The 17,429-nt window shown below is 41.7% G+C and overlaps 1 protein-coding gene across 2 annotated transcripts in view; it reads right to left on the bottom strand.

The window, feature by feature from the left end:
* Nucleotides 1-331: 331 nt before the first annotated feature.
* The window catches only part of dlc1 (DLC1 Rho GTPase activating protein), a 78,660-nt gene continuing 61,562 nt past the window's right edge, over nt 332-17,429 (bottom strand). For both annotated transcript variants that reach the window (XM_033974120.2, XM_033974276.2), the window contains 13 exons: nt 16,884-16,955; nt 15,351-15,432; nt 13,920-13,983; nt 10,555-12,179; nt 9,648-9,827; nt 6,028-6,187; nt 5,431-5,638; nt 4,617-4,833; nt 3,865-3,979; nt 2,518-2,736; nt 1,837-2,054; nt 1,579-1,752; nt 332-1,364 (listed from right to left, as the gene is read on the bottom strand). In XM_033974120.2, the coding sequence (XP_033830011.2) occupies nt 1,265-1,364; nt 1,579-1,752; nt 1,837-2,054; nt 2,518-2,736; nt 3,865-3,979; nt 4,617-4,833; nt 5,431-5,638; nt 6,028-6,187; nt 9,648-9,827; nt 10,555-12,179; nt 13,920-13,983; nt 15,351-15,432; nt 16,884-16,955 (3,434 nt within the window). In that variant the 3' untranslated portion in view covers nt 332-1,264. The remainder of the gene's footprint in view (nt 1,365-1,578; nt 1,753-1,836; nt 2,055-2,517; nt 2,737-3,864; nt 3,980-4,616; nt 4,834-5,430; nt 5,639-6,027; nt 6,188-9,647; nt 9,828-10,554; nt 12,180-13,919; nt 13,984-15,350; nt 15,433-16,883; nt 16,956-17,429) is intronic.

The following is a 17,429-nucleotide window of genomic DNA, read 5'->3' as shown; positions in this document are numbered from 1 at the left end:
GCTCTGTTCCACTTTGTGATGTCATGAAGTGGTAGTTTTCAAGTTAACAGCTCCTTTTACCTTTAGTTCAGTAGAGATCAGTGGCAATTCCAGCGCTGAAATTATCCATTGATTCTAGTGAAGGTGTGTGGAGTTTAAAAACACAGTGGAGCACTTCCTGTATTACCACATGACATCACAAAGTGGAACAGAGTGTTTTTAGTTTGAGAGAAAAACTCAGCTTAAATATGCAGGGTTTGTGTGTCTAACAAACATAAAGAAAACACAACTACAGGTCTGTTTGTGATGAGGACACATTATATCAGATCACAAAATAGTGTAATATGGGCCCTTTAAAGACGTTTACCTAAAAATATTACCTTCTTTTGTATTCACACACACATTCAGTCTGCCCCTTCACTACAGTAAAACCTGTAGATTCTCCACCTTTATAAAAGGACCACTTTTTCTTAAACCCTTCGCCTCACCAGAGCTTTCCTTTATCTTATTTACAAATTTGTGTTGATTTTATCAGTGTTGAATAACTCACTTTGGTGTGTTTTCCAATTTGGCCCATTTAGAATCACTGATCTTTACTAAACATCTGGAAAACAACTCTTTTCAAGTCCGTTTACGTGACGATATTTTTGTTAATAAATTAAAATCTGTTTTTTGTGAATAAACGAGGTGCAGGTGATCCAGCACCCTCTTTAACACTAAACTCTGTGCCGTCTGTCCTCTCTCTGGATCCTGTCTAATGTCCATCCACATTCATCATGCTTCACTCTCAGATATATATGTGTAATGTACTACTTTAATATCGGTGTGTGCTTTGCTGTAACAGAAAAAGGGACAGAGGTAATACGTGACAGACAACACATTTACACAACACTGTATGTACATACTGCAGCTGGAAACCAGTGCAGAGAATATTCATTCAGCACTCACTCACATATACACAGACACTGTACACTGCCAAATCTTGTTGCTTCTCAGAAGCAGTAGCACCCTTTGGATAAGCCTCGTATCCTCTCACACATGTCCTTTGGCCCAGATAAAAGTTGGCGTGACAGTCCGTGTGGCTGGACATCAGAATGGGACACTTTTACAGATAAGTCTCTTGTGACATTGTATCAAGAGTCACAAAGTCCTTCAAATGAGATCCAGAGTTAGTCCTTAAAACGTATCAACACAAAAGCGCCACTGGAATGAATCATGTCTAGTGCCCTGTTGGATTCAAAGTGAGTGTGGTTTTCCAATCTACATCTGTAGTCCTGCCCAAGCTTTATTTGTCCATTGGCACAGTAAAAGAGTCGCGTATCCGAGCCACCTCAGCAGCACACAAGTGTCCATAGAGTTTATTGTACCACTCAGGAAAACGGCCCCTACAAAACACAGCAAACAAACAGTTAGTCACAGTGAGCCAACAAAACACCACATTAAATTAGAAAAATCTTAACTGTCATGGTCACAATTAGTTATGGTCCTGAGACAAGTCATGAGACAAATGATTTAGTGTTTATAAAACTAAAGATTGCATAATATAAGACACATTTGTTATTGTGTGTGTGTGTGTGTGCTGGTCTCTAAGTAACATACCTGCAGTCAATCCTGGAGAGATGTGTAAGTCGGGATTTGTTGCTTCCACAGGGCTCAATGAAGTAACGTGATGTGAGGACATTGACGCGCACTCCGACCACAGGCAGTCCTTCATGGTCCACTGACGAACACACGAGTGCACAAGCCCCTTTGGCCAGATCTGTAGCCCAGGTCCTGTTGGAGAAAGCACGAGTTTACCTAATCTGGTGAAACTGCAGTCCTGAATATAAGAAAAGTACATAATTGAATAATTTTTACCTGATTATAACATGGTCTCTGGTGGGATGTGGAGCCATGGTGTTGCGCACGTACTGATAAACCTCTATCTTGTCATCGAGAGTCTCCAATACACGGCTCTCCAGCAGGTCTTCATCCCAGTGGCTCTGCTCTCTTAGTATCCGAGTTAAAACCTCTTCGGGAGTAGCAGGAATTTCCACCGTCACCTTCCATAACCGCAGCGGAAAAACATCATGCACCTGGGAAGAGCATTATTCAAATTAAACTTGGGTCTGCGTGCTATATTGTAAAACGGTGACATCGCTTTGAGGCAAAACTCCACGATAAAATGAAATCCCATTAGTCACGTTTAATCCAGTTATAATTTCATGCAGCCTAAGCTCTTAAAGCATTTCATCTGTTGCTTCGTTTAGATCTGATAAATTACGTAAATTGGGGGGGGAAGGGGGAAACTCCACGGAAGCATTACAACACACAGGAAATGTCCATTTGGGAAAAAGTGAATGAAGTCATACTGGGGTAGTGTCCAATTCTATGGTGGGAAAAATAAGCTAAGAGCCGAGTCGTTTTCGCACATGTAATTCGGAAACTACTTTTTCTGTTAGATAGAAATGGAAGAGGAAAGATAAAAGACAGGAAGCAGATAGTTGAAGGGACAGTGTGTCTTCATCAATGGGACCTCAGATGGAGTGCATCACTGACCTTTCTGTACGCCAGCTCTGCGTGCTCAGGGGTGGAACAGCTGTCGTAGCCTCTGAACTTGTCTTTGGCCTCTTTGAGAAGGGTGTCCAGGCTGTCCCGTAGAAAGGCCCTGTACCCCCCCTCTGGCCCAGCCTCTTCGCTGGTCAGCTCCTCCAGGCGCCGTGGCAACAGAGCCTGCTCCACATAGGAGTTTCTGCAGCGGTTCATTTCCTCCGGGATCTGATTATGGCAAAAGAACAATTCAGACATTATTACTTTGAATCTTTCAGGAATGGCAACATAATCACATTATTTCACAAATATCCGTTATAAATGTCATATGACAACACTCATATGTTACTTTGGATTTAATCAGTAAAAGCTTCTCATTTAATGTGGGATACATTTCAAGATCAAGCTAAACTGGTTAATTTGGTGCCACAATCACTATTTAATAATCTAGTAACTAACTTTATACACACACCTGCACATGTTTTTAATGTTTTAATGTTTTATATGGAATTATGTACTTATTTGTTTTTGTTTGTATTGTGTTTTGAACAGGGCACCCCTGAAAAAAAGAGTCTGGGTGCTCTCATTGGGTTCCCCTGTATAAATGAATTGAATGAGGCAAATCCTGCTTAAGTCTGTCATATCCCAAACTAATATGCAAACAAACATCATTACACTGCAAGAAATCTCTGAAGATAAGGAATTATGGAAGCTCATTAAACCCCGGTTTAATAGATTGTCATCCTTACACGAACCTGCATGCAAACAGAAATCTAATTTTAAGGACATTAGGCGGTGACTAATTCATTTTTCTCCCCGTGTGATAGGACCATCACAGGAAACTCTCTCACAATCAAATTAAGAAACCAAACAACACACTCTTCATTTTCCGGTGAAGCCTCAACAGAACTAAAATGACCAGCGCTAAATGAAGATGAAATTAGATTAATAATACAGAAGCAATATGATTACTTCCTGTTATTGTCGCCAAGTGGGCTTCTAATACCGTGGTTTTAAAAAGGGATGTATAATTATATAAATGAGTCTTTTACCAAACATGCCCTAGCAAGTTTGAAGTATAAACAGAGATATGTCCTCTCTCGTTATGTGAGTCCAGGACAAGCTAAACAAAAGTCTGCATCATTGTGTTACCTTCACGTTATGTAACTGAGTGTATTTACAGGGCAAACAGAGACCCGCAATATATAATAGCACGGTACAAGACCAAGGTCAACTTTACAATCAACAAGCACATCATGAACAGGTAAAACACACACATTTTAATTAGAAAAGTGATATGTGTGCTGAAACTGTCTTGTTTGTGTGTACAGATGGCAACCGTTGCTAAGTACTGACCCGAAACAGCTTCCTGCACTCCTGGATCATGTGGGTCAGGCCGTGAGTGGCAGCCAGGTTCTCATTCAGGTCCCTCTGGTCTGGCTTTCCCAAATTCTGCTTTCTGTTCATCACCCTGAAATGACAAATAGAATAAAATAGAATAAAACGTTATAAAGAGAACAGACAATAGCACCAGACATCTTATTTACTTTTACATCACTGGCTGAGTCGTCCTATGAACTGTATTTTATGTTTCCTCCACCACCTTGAAACCACTCCCTGATGTTTTACTAAATTATAACATTATTAAAGCTAAAAGGTTTGGAAAAGAGATCTATGTTGTTTTTTTTTAGCTGAGCAATTCCTGTAATTGTCTAAATGTATGTATGGTTCAATCTGTGCCACTGTCTTGGCCAGGACTTCCTTGAAAAAGTCATCTCAATAGGATTTTCCTGTTTAAATAAAGGTTCAATAAAAAAAAATAAAAATCTAAATCTTAATTTTATACAAAGAAAACAAAGCAGCATTAACGTTCTGTGAATGTAGTCTCCACAATATGGACATGTTTACATAACCTTTACATTTGGGCTATCTCTTTCTCATCCTCCCTGCTCTTCCCTTTCCCTCCTCTATCTACAATATCCTGTTCTTTTGTTTTCTTAGTGCTGTTTTCCTGTTTTTATGAGATTGAACATAAAACATATTGCGTATTACATAAGTTATCATTCCCCGCCCCTTTATCCTCGTCTGAGTTAGCGTCAGATGCTCACCTTGGCGAGGAGCTCTCTTTGCGTCGCAGCGTGTTGAGGTGAAACAGCGAGGGGGCCAGGCACACGGCTAAGTTGGTGGGGGTCATCTGGTTTTCCGACACGTTAGCGGTCACATCGCTGAGGAAACACAACAAACTCCGCAGTGCTTCCCTGTTTTCGTCGGGTAAAAGCAGCACTGCGGCACGTGCGGCCTGAAGGCGAAGCTCTTTAGGCATGTCTGTGGGGGAGATCAAACATGTTAAAAGTTATAAACAATGAGAACAGTCTACTTGATGATATCTGTTTTGTGTTTCAGCGATGAGATGCTGTTGCGTAAGGCTAAACATGTGACAACACTCCAGGCTGTGCTTCGTGTAAAAGGCTTTTGGGGTAAATCTTGTATAAACACTATTATTAAGTTACGATCGCAGGCAATAACATGTCAATAATAGTTCTAGAAAAAAAAAAAAAAAAAAAAAAACTCTATTCTAATACCAATATATCCATGGGATTCAGACTGACAAGAAATTATCACTGTTGCCATAGTGATTAAAAGCAAACAAAATATTATATCATTTGAATGGCCAAAAGTACTCAAAATGGCACCTATAAACAGGAAGCTGAAACCCATGAGGAATATGTAGACCAATATTGGCAAGCGTCTAGTTCAAATTATGGCAAAAGTAAGCAAAGTGCACAAAGGACACAAAAGAAATTGAAATCTGAAGTGTTTTTACAATGTGGCTCAGACACCAACTATTGCTTTGAAACAATATAATCATACATTTTCTTCATGTTTTGTTGTTCAAAGTGTAAATGTAACCAGTTTTCTTACACTGATAGATCTGGAGGAAGGTCTCTGAGAGCTTGCTCGTGAGCAGGGGCTCGGGCAGGTCTCTGAAGTACTGCTTGAGCATATCGGCCACATCGTAAGCGGACTGGCCCTCGTAGTTGACCCCGCCCCCATCCGCTCCGCTGGCCTCATTCATCTGTCGTAAAGCCTGGATGCGAGATTTCACCCCCGATTTTCGGAAGAGCCCCACCTGGATAAAAAGACAAAATGAGTTTAGAAATTATCCTAAGCAGAGAAACCTCACAATATAAATCGAACCGGGGCCTAGGAGATATTAGACACTGGTTTGTGGTTACACTTTCCAGACCTGTCTACTTCAATAAAACTAGGAGGAAGACTACAGCAAGAGACAAGTACGGCCTGTCCCAGGAACACACGCAGATTGTATCACATTTTTCCATTTCTTATGTAAGTAAAAAAATACATTAACTTATTACATAACTTCCCGCAACTTAAAGGAGGAGGATCTTTTTATTATCTTTGCTGAATGACGGGCACGAGGGCACACATTTCCACATTCATAACTCAAAGTACACATAAATGTCAGTGTCTCGTTTAAAAGGTTAACTGTTAAATTACCTGGTCAAGGCAGTGGTTACGTAGGTAGCGCATGGCCTGCTGGATTCCTTGAGGGAGGGGTTGACCTGTCCGCTGCACAATAACTTGTAATGGCACACCGAACACATTCCTGTCTTTGTAGTCGCGCACCTTGATTCTCTTCATGAACTTCGGCACAGCCCTGCGACAACATGAGACGAGAATATATCAATACCAATATGAGTTTTTGTTTTATATGAGCAATAGGTTGAGTTCATGTTCTAAAATGTTATGTTTTTTATGTGGTGGGCAGGACTTATATAAAGGGAATGGAAGAAATATCCAAATTTAATCCAAACTTATCGTATATATCCAAATATCCAAAAACTGTTCAGCACACAGGACGTACACTATGATTTAAGGGGAAGGGGTAAATTTAAAACAAAATCAGTGAGAACCACCAGGAAAAGCATGTGTGTATCTGTGTGTGGGGTCAGTCTGTGGAATGGGTTGGGAGATAACCTGATGCAGTGCCCAAATATTTACAGCTTTAAAAGGAATTATAAAGAATTTTTGCTTTTGTTGTATAAGGGTGACAGCACTGGGTGATCTTAAAAAATTAAATAAAATGTTTATAGATATATGTATATATAATGTGTATATAAATATGTACACATGTGTATATGTATGTGTGTACATATGCATGTATATACATGTGTGTGTGTGTGTGTATGTATATATATATATATATATATATATATATATATATATATATATATATATATATATATATATATATATATATATATATATATATATATATATATATATATATATATATATATATATATATACAGATGTAATATGTAATTTATTTTGCAATATGTAAATATTTGTTAAGCTCCGGGATCAATGTACAAAAGCAACCACATAATTTTTGAAGCTATGATATGAACAGGGGTGGGTTAATATAAGTTTTTCTTCTTCCCACTCCTTTTCGAGAGATGTGCTTTTCTTTTGTTTACAATGTACATGTAGTAAACATGATTATTCTTTTTCTCTTGGCACTAACTCGAAATAAAACCAATCAATCAATCAATCGTTGAACCTTATCGCTATTCGGTGGGGATTGATAAACCTGTAGATAATTACTATATCGGTTTATCGTTCAATATATTCAACAAATAAACAACAGAATGAACCAATAATTAGCCATAAAATGCACTTATTCAACCCTCGACAGCTCAAATCTCATCATATTACAACTAAAATAACTGTACAGATGATAAATATTGAGCCCCCGAATCTTATGTTCCAAGTTTGAGTCTTTTAATGATACTGTCTATTTACAGAAGGCTCACTGGGATTATCCTGCTTTAATATTGTTGTGAGAATTAAACTAGTTTCAGCATTATCGTCAATATTTCTCTGTAGCAATATAGCTTCAAAATTTGCTGTTGTGACAGGCCTAAGGATTGGATTGGCTCCACAAACTTGCCATTTTAGTTTTATAGCTTGAATGCCTTTCAGCTGACTAGAATCCCATCATCGGGGTTGAACGATGGCATCACTTTTAGAGTTTATATATTTATACTGAGAAAAAAGGCATCGAACTTTCTGTCAGTGCTTGTTCCATGTGGATAAGCCCATCAACAAATTTGCAACGTGACAGTTAAACAGCAAACCCTACCATCAGTCCTCCTGCTCAGTTTTAAAAAATAGCGACTGTAGAGTGGTGTGATGTCACATGATCGCCACCAATTACTTACCCCTGTTTTTGTAATACTACTTTAAAGGTACAGCCAGTTACGTGTTTTATGAGTGTGTCAGCCGGAAGCCAGGTTGAAGAAGCCTGTCTCCAACTTTATGAGGGGTGGATAAACAGGGTTAGGGGGTAAAGCGTGCATTCTGGGCCTTAAAAATGGCTGGCCTCAACCTCTTTGTACAATCCACACAGTTTTACTGGTGTGTGCGGCTGGCAAATGGACAACTCCGCTCCAAAAGCAGAAACATGAACAGATCTGGGCACCCACACATTCGTAGCTATGTTCTTGGGTGTGAATAGTATGAAATGTTGTGCGTTTCTTAGGACAAGTCACTCTTTGTAAGGGAAAAGTGCTTCTCAGAGCTGCAGTTTGGAAAAATGAAAAAAGGAGCACATTATGATCACAGCCCGGAATGTTGAATACGTGTGGGCCTTCAGCAAAGCAACAAACGGCCTCTGTATTTGAAATAGTCCAGGCCTGTCATAAGACTGTCATAACTGTCTTTTCCTGCTCTGGCCTCGAGAACAGTACAAAAACATCACGGAATTTAAATTTTACTTTCGCTTTCACTCAAGTGTTACAGCTTTAACAAGAAACATTACGATTATTTGGAATTATTCATTTGACACCAGACAACAATGGGATACTTTCTTTTCTCTCATTCACTCAAGTATGTGAACAGCTGAATGTGACATAAACACACAGATGAAAGTTTTGATTTTTGTGTGTACTATTAAATTAAAATCAGTATATTTTCCTCCTAAAACTGCCCCGATCATTCTTTTTTTTTTAGCTCTCACGATTATACTGTGACCTGAATAATCAATCAAACAACCAACTAAAAAATGCTATTGATCCAGACTGGACAAACAGGAACAGTCACAGGGAGGAGAATTTAGATGCAATTGTCAAGGGTACATTTCCCCAGCTCCAGTAACACCATGCGTGTGAATGGCCAGGATTGCCCGTTTAGAAGAAGAAGAAGGAAAAAAAAAGACAATATAGACCCCTTCCCAGCAATTATGGGCCTGGGAAAAGAATGTGAAACCCAACCTCTGCGGACAGCCGTCAGCGCACCACACAACAACCTGCAGATGGAGGGGATTGAAAGAGCGGGATGGAGGGCTAATCGCTGGGCACACGGATTAACTGGAGTGGTGTTATTTACAAGGAACACTTTGAGTAACAGTGCACTAACGCCAAATTGTCTGTCAATATACAGCAATGGAAAATACAAAGACCACAGTAATCTATTCTTAAAGCGGACATCTTCTGAATCTGTAGTAATAGTGATGGATATATAAGACCGGGAATGCCAAGTTTACAAATCAGAGGTACTCTTTCGGGGTGTTCTCGAAGAGTCATAAAGATGTTGTTTTCATTGCCTTATTATTTATACACTAGTTACGATGATTACAATGTTTAAAGGTTTACTGCAGAGCTGTCCAAACTACGGCCCAGGGGCCAAATGCGGCCCTCAGACCAATTTTTGTTGGCCCTCACGCCTCCTCCTAAACTGGCCCAATTGATCAGGAAGTTTTTTTTTTACTACAAATTGAAGACCTGAATAACATCATACTGCATTGTGACAGACCTAAAAATAAATCTTCCAAGTCTTATTAAAGGTACAATGTCTCTGTCAAACCTGTGTTAAAACCTGTGTTACATGCACAATTTGACTCCCTGTATGGCCCTCCACTTCAAATATGTTTCGTTATGTGGCCCTCGGTGAAAAAAGTTTGGACAATTCTGGTGTACTGTGTAACTTTTAAGGTGTAAAATCCGCTACATACCAGAAAAGTAATATAGTGCACCTTGGGCTTGAAAAGTAAATTAAGTGTTTTAGGAAATTCAAAATACTATTAATATTCAGATTTTTTTTTTTAATGTACCCACCAGCTAAAGCCATGTTTGTTGGTTGGGGTGTGCTTCTCCAAGAGTGCGGTGAGCTGCAGCAGGGACAGCTTCTGGAGAAGGTTCATCTGCAAAACAGACTGGCAGCTGATTTGGAGCTGAGCTGAGGCCACGCTGGGACGATGGGAGTTCTGGAAGCTGGGCCAACGCAGCTTCTGGGGTCTGCGGGGACAAAGGCGATTGAGATGTGAACGTTGAGAATGTAGGTTTAGACCACTGTGTGCGTCATATCTTTGTGTACGGACAAACATAATGCAAATGCAGCCACACACATTGTTCTGTAGTTTTATGTACAAGTGATCAGACTAGGGGGATTAGATGGATTTGTGTACACATCAATCAGGGGCTAAAAAATGCATGCCTTCCAAAGACTTTCCCCTTGCAAATTCTTGGAGAAACAGCAACAGTCCCCTTGGAGACGGAGAGGCATTCCAGAGCATTCTGCGGCATTACGTAAGGAGAGGAGTCTCAGCGTGCCCCCTTGTCCTCTGCCGTCACTTTCTATACATACTCTTTGTTTGCTAAACCATGGCATTGTCTTACTTTTGGATTTAGATTTAAAAGATGTAAAGCTGTAATTTAAATATGCATGGAATTTTCACAACAAAGAAACGCTTTTCCACAACAGTGAGGCAAATTCCGTTCACTTCCAACAATTTATCAAGACAAGTTTGATACAGGAGGGATGTTTTTTCACCCTTTTCTTTGTTGCACTGCAGTATAAACAAGCTTCCATTTTTAAGAGAATAGAAAATTAGCTAAATTCAATTATGTGACAAAACAATAAACCTAAAGTGATAATACTGGACTTGTTTTCCATATTTCCAGAACAATGCATTTTAAACTCATATATTAACCACAGACAACTGAACATGTTTGATTTGCTCACCTGCTGGTCCGTGTCAGAGATGCTCCCACTCCAGAGTCCCTTCTCTCCCTCATCACCTCTTCTCCTTCTCCCAGTGGGTTCCCAGTGCTGTCCTGGTCGCTCCCATTCTCCGTCTCCTCCAGGCGGTTCTGGAGAGGAGACGATGGACACGGGGAGGCCGAGTCCAGGGCTGAGTCTGAGTCTTCCTCTTCGTCCTCCTCTTCTTCGTCCTCCTCACCCGCTACAGCCTCTGACCAATCGTTAACGAACCGCTGCAGGCCGCTGACGTCTTGGAGCACCTCCTCTAGTTTGTCTTCCTCTTCTGCGTCCTCTGTGTATGGGACGTTGTCATAAAAACTGAGCCGGCTGCTGTCCACAGACCCAGAGGAGCCTCGGCGCTGACGTCTGCTTTGTCGGCCTCTAAGGATCACAGAGTTGCCATTTTCATTTTTGTTATTATTATTACGAGAGGTGCTGTCGTGTAGAGCTTTGGGGAATGTTCCAGGCTTGTGCCCCTCTGGTAGATAAAAGAAAATCATGCCATCGTCTTCTTCTTCCTCCTCCACATTGGGACTATGGTCGGGGACGGTACAATTATTCCTGCGGTTCTGCTCATCTACAGTCATTTCTGAACTTGTGTGACAGGGAACAGGGGGAGCAGATTTGGGAGGTGGTGTGGGCTGTCTTTCTGAAGCTTGTTGATACACACTCAATGGATCAAAACCCTCTAAATACATGCCTCCTCTCTTACCGGAGCCAGCTGCTGTACTGTGACTCCGAGCACGGGTGACAGGGCTGGGTGTGCTCACTGCACTCCCGCTGCTGGCCTCTGATTGGCTGCTGCCGGTGCTGCCAGTGCTGCCGTTACTGGTCTGAGTGGAGTAGGACACTGTGCGGTTTCTGTTCAGTGTCATTGTTTGTGTGGGGTTGCGGTGGTTGAGGTTCAGGTTAATACTGGAGATGTCTACACAGTTGAGTCTCCTGAGCTTGTCATCGTCCAGTCCCTCTTTGATGACAGGACCACTGATCTCGATCTTAGCACCACTGGGGGTGCTCTTCTTCTTCCTCTTGGAGGTGCTGCCACTGCGCAGCCGCAGACTCTCCATCCTCTTCAGAAAGCTTTTCGCTCTAGATCGAGTGCTTTTGTTGCTTCCTCTATCCAAACTCCCTCCCCGACCAGCCATACTTGTTTTCACGTCAAAGGTAAAATGTCCAAGTGTTTCCAGGGGTGACGGGGGCATGCCATCAGACAGAGAGTCCTCATTTGCACAGCCGGAGCCTGTGCCAGAGGAGGAGCACATACTCGCCACAGAGCTGGCGCGTGTGGCCCCAGTGGGCACAGGCTCGCTGAGGGTGGTCATGTGGCTCTTGTCCTCCACTCTGCAGCCACTGCCACTGCTATGGATGGAGCCCACCTCGGGCTGCTCGCTCAGGTCAGTCAGCACACTTTCTGAGCTGTTGCCTTCTCGCAGGAGCATCTTGCTTTTCTGTGACACCTGGTCTTTAGGAAACGGGGGCAAGGTGTCGGCTGTGTGGAGTGAGGAGAAGACATCCAGCTCGTCCATACGGGACCAGCGTTTGCTGTCCCTCTGAAAGGTCCAGCGGCCACTGATGGCACAGGGCTCATCTTCATCAGAGTCTTCACTCTAAGAGAAAGACAGTTTACATTTAAGATTTTTTAACAGTATATTTTCTATAAAATACTCTGAACATATTTTATAGACCATTCAGTGATCTCTTTCCCTCTATGCTCATGGGAGCCACTCACAGACAACCATGTTTCATAACTGAGATCTTGTGGTCAAACATATGACTGATGAAGCAAAGACATCATTGCTTAGTAAACGTGTCTGTGTGACTTCCTAACCCACAGAGGTAGACTCCCAAGGGCAGCCAATATACTGAGCCACATCCATGCTCCAGCACCTACAACATGCACACTCCTCCCCCAGTGCAGTTAATGTATCTCGGGCCCTGGGGGGACTTCAGGAAATTCCATCATGACCCCTATAGCTCAAAAGGCAGCCAGCCAGACTGGGGTCATTCCCCACCTACCGTCTTTATCCAGATAGCACTTTGAGACTAGGCTCTGATGCGCTTCTGCAGCTAAATTCCCTCAAGAGATCCAAATAAAAGGCTCTCAGTTTTTAAACCTGCTTCTATGTTGTCAGGTTGTTGTGACCGTCTTTAATTTGCAAAGAAAAACATACCGGCTCAGTAACAGTGTGTTCCTCTTTTATAGCTAACACTGGGTTCTGCCAACTTTTTGAGTTGCTTGTTCTAGGTTTTAAGACAAATGAGCATTTTCAAATACTTGTGGAATCTATAAACACTTGCACGGAGTAAACTACAGCACAAAAAAAATAAGTGTTGGAGGTGCATGTTTGAGGGAAAGGGAATGTGAAGACTAGAAGATCAATGCATTCCTATGTTGTCTATGGGGGTTGACATCTGACAAGGATGGCACATAACCTCTTTGACTTCTCTGTCTCTGTTGACTCCAGATTTGAAAGGTGACAGAGTGGCTCATCCTGATGAACAAGGATGTTACTATGTAGCACTAGTGGATATTACCCAAATGAAAGTTGATTAGGAGAAATTCTTCTCCCAAACAGTGAAAGTCCATTTGGATCACACAGTCATAGCTTTCTAAGAAAGATCTACATCTTAACTTCAAAGAATAAATCAGTAGTGTTGGGCAACAAAGATTATTGTTGATCTTTCAAGTGAAGACACTGTAGTGTCTTTGTTTGTATTATATTTAAGGCTATGTTAAATGTAGACTGTATAACTTTTATTTATGGAGAGGTCACTACTTTGCCTGGAATGTTCCACATTTTACAAGTGATACATTAAATCAAAGATATATACACTGAATGCCATACTGGAAAACCTTTCAAGCAAGGCAATAAAATCTCTATCAAGACAAGCAGGTGGTGAACCCTGAGATGAGTTACAGTGTATTTTCAAATAGGGGAAATAATTTGTAAAAACACTAATTGAAAAAGGGAAGGAAAATGAAAGGGACAAAAGTTTAGACAAAGGCAATAACTGTGACTCCTGGTTCAAAGTAAATGCTCACTTTGGGCACAATTCCCTTAAATCTCATTCACATTGAAACGATTCTATAATTTTTTTTTTCTTTTTGCATAAAACCATGTTTGTTTTTCCACAGACAGTAGTGTATTAAATAGGCAACAAAGGTTTTGAAGGGAGTCTTAGTCCACAGACCCCTCCATTAGTCTTAACCTCTCTTCCCTTAGGGTCCTGACCGACAGTGAGAAATAAAGCCAACAGGTGCTTTGTCATTAAATAAGAAGACAAAAATCTTATGTTCACCCTGTGGCCTAATTACAGAGGTGAGAAAAAGCAATAAAAGCGCTTACTCGTTTTCTTTGTGGCGATATCTCCAGTCTCATTAGTGCACACTTGTTCAAGGTGTTCAGGCGCCTGCAGACAAACAAACAAACACCAAATTAGTAACATTAAACAACGAAAACAGCATTTCAACCCCTCTGTTGTAACCAGCGGGGAGTAACATGGGTGAGAAGTGGAAATACAAAAAGAGAGGAAGACTTAAAGAGTGATGGGGGAGAATCCAGGAGAGTTAATGAGCTGGTGACGGATAATCCCCACATGAAGGCTAGTAGAGGAGTAAAACAGGAAAAGGTCCAGGAGAATGAAATGTGCTGGAATGGCGTCGACATCTCGGGACAGAGCGGAAGGGGGGTATGGGAGGGGGTGTAGGGGTGTTTCAAGGGGGGCTTATCCCCTTTGCCACCTGGACAAGGGGAGTGAGGCCCGGTCCTCCCTCTAGAGAGCTCTTAGAGGAGATCGTGTAACAATAGCAAGGATGGGGGGGTGAGGAGTGTGGAGTAAAAGGGGGCAGGCGAGACAGAGGAGGGGCGCGGGGGCAGGACACTGAGATGATAGCTTCCAGATGTATAGTGGGACACCTGCTGTGGTTTATAACTCCAGCAAGCCAACTTTGATAAAGGAGTGGAGTCTATTAAATAACCATTAGCTTCACCCTCATAAGCTAAATGTATGTTACGTGGGTGCGAGACAATCTGAAGAATAGGTTTATAATACATCTGGTGTAGTCCCAGTGAAGTGAGGTGTCTATAATGCATGATTCAGCTATTACGCTATTTTCTGATCTATGTTATAATCTTATTTCCTCATCACAAATTTACATGGAGCTGAGTTTTCATTCACACATGCTTAACACACAAACTGAAAACACTCTGTTCCTCCTTGTGATGTCATTTGGTAATACAGGAAGTGCTCCACTGTGTTTGTAAACTCCACACACCTTCACTATAATCATTTGGATGAATTCAGCCTGGGAATTCCGAGTCTACCGCTTCATGACATCACAAGGTGGAACAGAGCATTTTGAGCTTTGGAAATGTAGACAGACTCCTCAAACATGTGTGAATGAAACAAAACACAACTCCAGGTATGTTTTTGAGGAGATAACAGCATTATAACATGGCTTAAAGCTCACAAGAGTCAATTTTGCATAATATAAGACCTTTAAAATCGTCCAAAATAGTACACAACCTCAAAATGACAGAAAAGAAAAGTGTAATTATCCAACGGTTAAAAAAAGCGAAAAGGTTCATGGCTCCAAGGTGCTTATCGCAGTATTCTTTTATCTCATCAGCAGCATTTCAAAGCAGGTCTGGTTTTGAAGTCAAGCCCTCATGGATTCATTTAAGGGGAAACAAGAGATAGTATAGAAAGTGGTAGATTAGGAAGCACTGTACATGACATCAAAAGGGAGTTGAGTACAAACGGGGAGAGTGGGTCACCTGCAGAGAGCTTCGATGGCGTCACGGTCCAGAAAGTCATGATCTCTGGTGACGGAGCAGATGTCTATTGGAAACTGGGCATCTGAAAGACAAGAAACGACACATTCAAGGTGATTTGTTAATGAAGGTTTGACAGTGATATAACCAATGTGTGCCAATACCTAACCCAAACCAGCCACCCACCCAAACGCCCACCAGTCCCTTCCATCCCACCTTCTCCCCCATATGGTCCTGATGAAAAGCTAAAAGAGGAAGTAGCGTCTTAGCCGAGCAAACAAACACAGCTGCAGCTTTCAGAGCGGACAAGCAGGGGGGATGTGGAGCACACAGCAGAAGCAGGGGACTGATTGAAGAATGACAATAGGTACTCCAGCACTGCAGAGCTCCACTTCCTATACTCTTTCTACTTCTTTCTCTTTAATCCACTTCATTAACAGAGACACTTGTACACTAAGTCAGAGTTTGGACAAAGGCTCACCGTACAGCGTGTACAAGGATTTGACTTCTTTGGCCATATGTAATGGCTGAACAGATTCAACATGTCTCATCCCATAAAGGGAATCTTAAAAACCCCAAGGGGAGACGATGATTATGATAAGAACATGCTGTTGTAAGGAGGCTAGCACCTTTAGTCTACTGTCCTGAAACAGGCCTATCAGTCTGCTTATCTTTAGTGGGGCAATATACCACTGCAACAATGGAGACTGTTCCTTGGCTGAAAGTGTCAGCACGGATTCCCCATGAGCTTAGACAGTTTAAAATGACTGGTGTTGTGCTGTAAAATAAGTTTGATTGATTGCCACTTGAGATCCTTCTGTGCCACTGTTGTTCCTGTGTTTTTAAAAAGTGTCTCAACACCTGAGCCCGAGTACAATAGGCTCCCCTTTTAGAAAGGAGACCCTTCACGGTTAAGTGGCAACAAGCAATCTATTGACAAAGGTAGCTTAGCGCTGCTGTCAACATCCTGTAGTTACATAAGGGTGAGTGGACAGACCGCAGTATGCCATAATGTAGAAGCTACTATATGGAGTGTAAAGGCTGTTTGAACTATTGTGGTCCATGTGTGTTTAAAACGTAAGGGTCAGAAAAAATATGCCTCTGACCATCACTCGTCATTCACCAATCAGACCTATAGAAGGCTGAGTGAGACTGAGTCAGACGCACTTGTATGTGGGTTACGGCCACATTATAGAAAGGTTAATGTTTGTGGTTGGTGTATAGGAAGAGCAAAGTCTCTTGGTTGGTGAAATAACACGCCCTTCACTCCTCAGGAATGCCATGCTACGTGTGGTGGAGCAGGCACAAGAGTTCCCTGTTAGTGTTTGTGCTACAAAAGGGACGCTGTGCTCATTGAAACTGCATAAACATAATCAGAAGCTAATGCCAGTAGACAGTGAACATGCAGGCCTTCCAGCATTTAGGCCTTTCTTATGTTGTAAACACAGCTTTTGTTTGCTTTACTTTACAAGGTTGATGCATGCAGTGCGGTGGGACATAAGGGGGCAGAGGCTGGAGACGTGGAGACTGTCCTACCTTCATAAAGCTGGGCGTACTGTGGGAACCCTGCAGCCCTGAGCCACGTACAGGCCTCTTTGGCTTCGATCTCTGGAAGAAGAAAAAAGAATACATGTTGATGTCCATGAAACCAAACCATACAAAATAAGCATTGTTTCTTAAGAATGGAATGTGTAAAAACATTTCTTAAAAGAAAAGCTAAAAAGTAAACAAATCGACTGAAATGGTGCCAGAACCTTAAAGTGAACTGTCTGACCCCTCATTAGCTACAGTGTGTCACACTCAGTCACTCCTCTCTCACATGCTTCCAAAGCTACAGCTCAAAGCATCATTCGTGCAAACAGTGTTAACTCCATCACACAGAAACTAAAGCTCATTAGGAGACAGGTAACACAGTGGCTTTTCATGTTCACACAGAGATCAACAACATAAATACCTTTACAGAACTATACTTTTGAACAGAGCTATGTCTTTTATATTAGGCCTGTCATGGTAACAAATTTTGAAGCATGATATTTTGTTACAGAGACATACTGCAATAAATGGTAATATTTAAACTACTTT

This window comes from Periophthalmus magnuspinnatus, chromosome 1, assembly GCF_009829125.3.
Source record: "Periophthalmus magnuspinnatus isolate fPerMag1 chromosome 1, fPerMag1.2.pri, whole genome shotgun sequence".
Classification (NCBI taxonomy): Eukaryota; Metazoa; Chordata; class Actinopteri; order Gobiiformes; family Gobiidae; genus Periophthalmus; species Periophthalmus magnuspinnatus.
The sequence above is the reverse complement of the archived record's forward strand: the minus strand, read 5'-3'. Positions and strand labels throughout refer to the sequence as shown.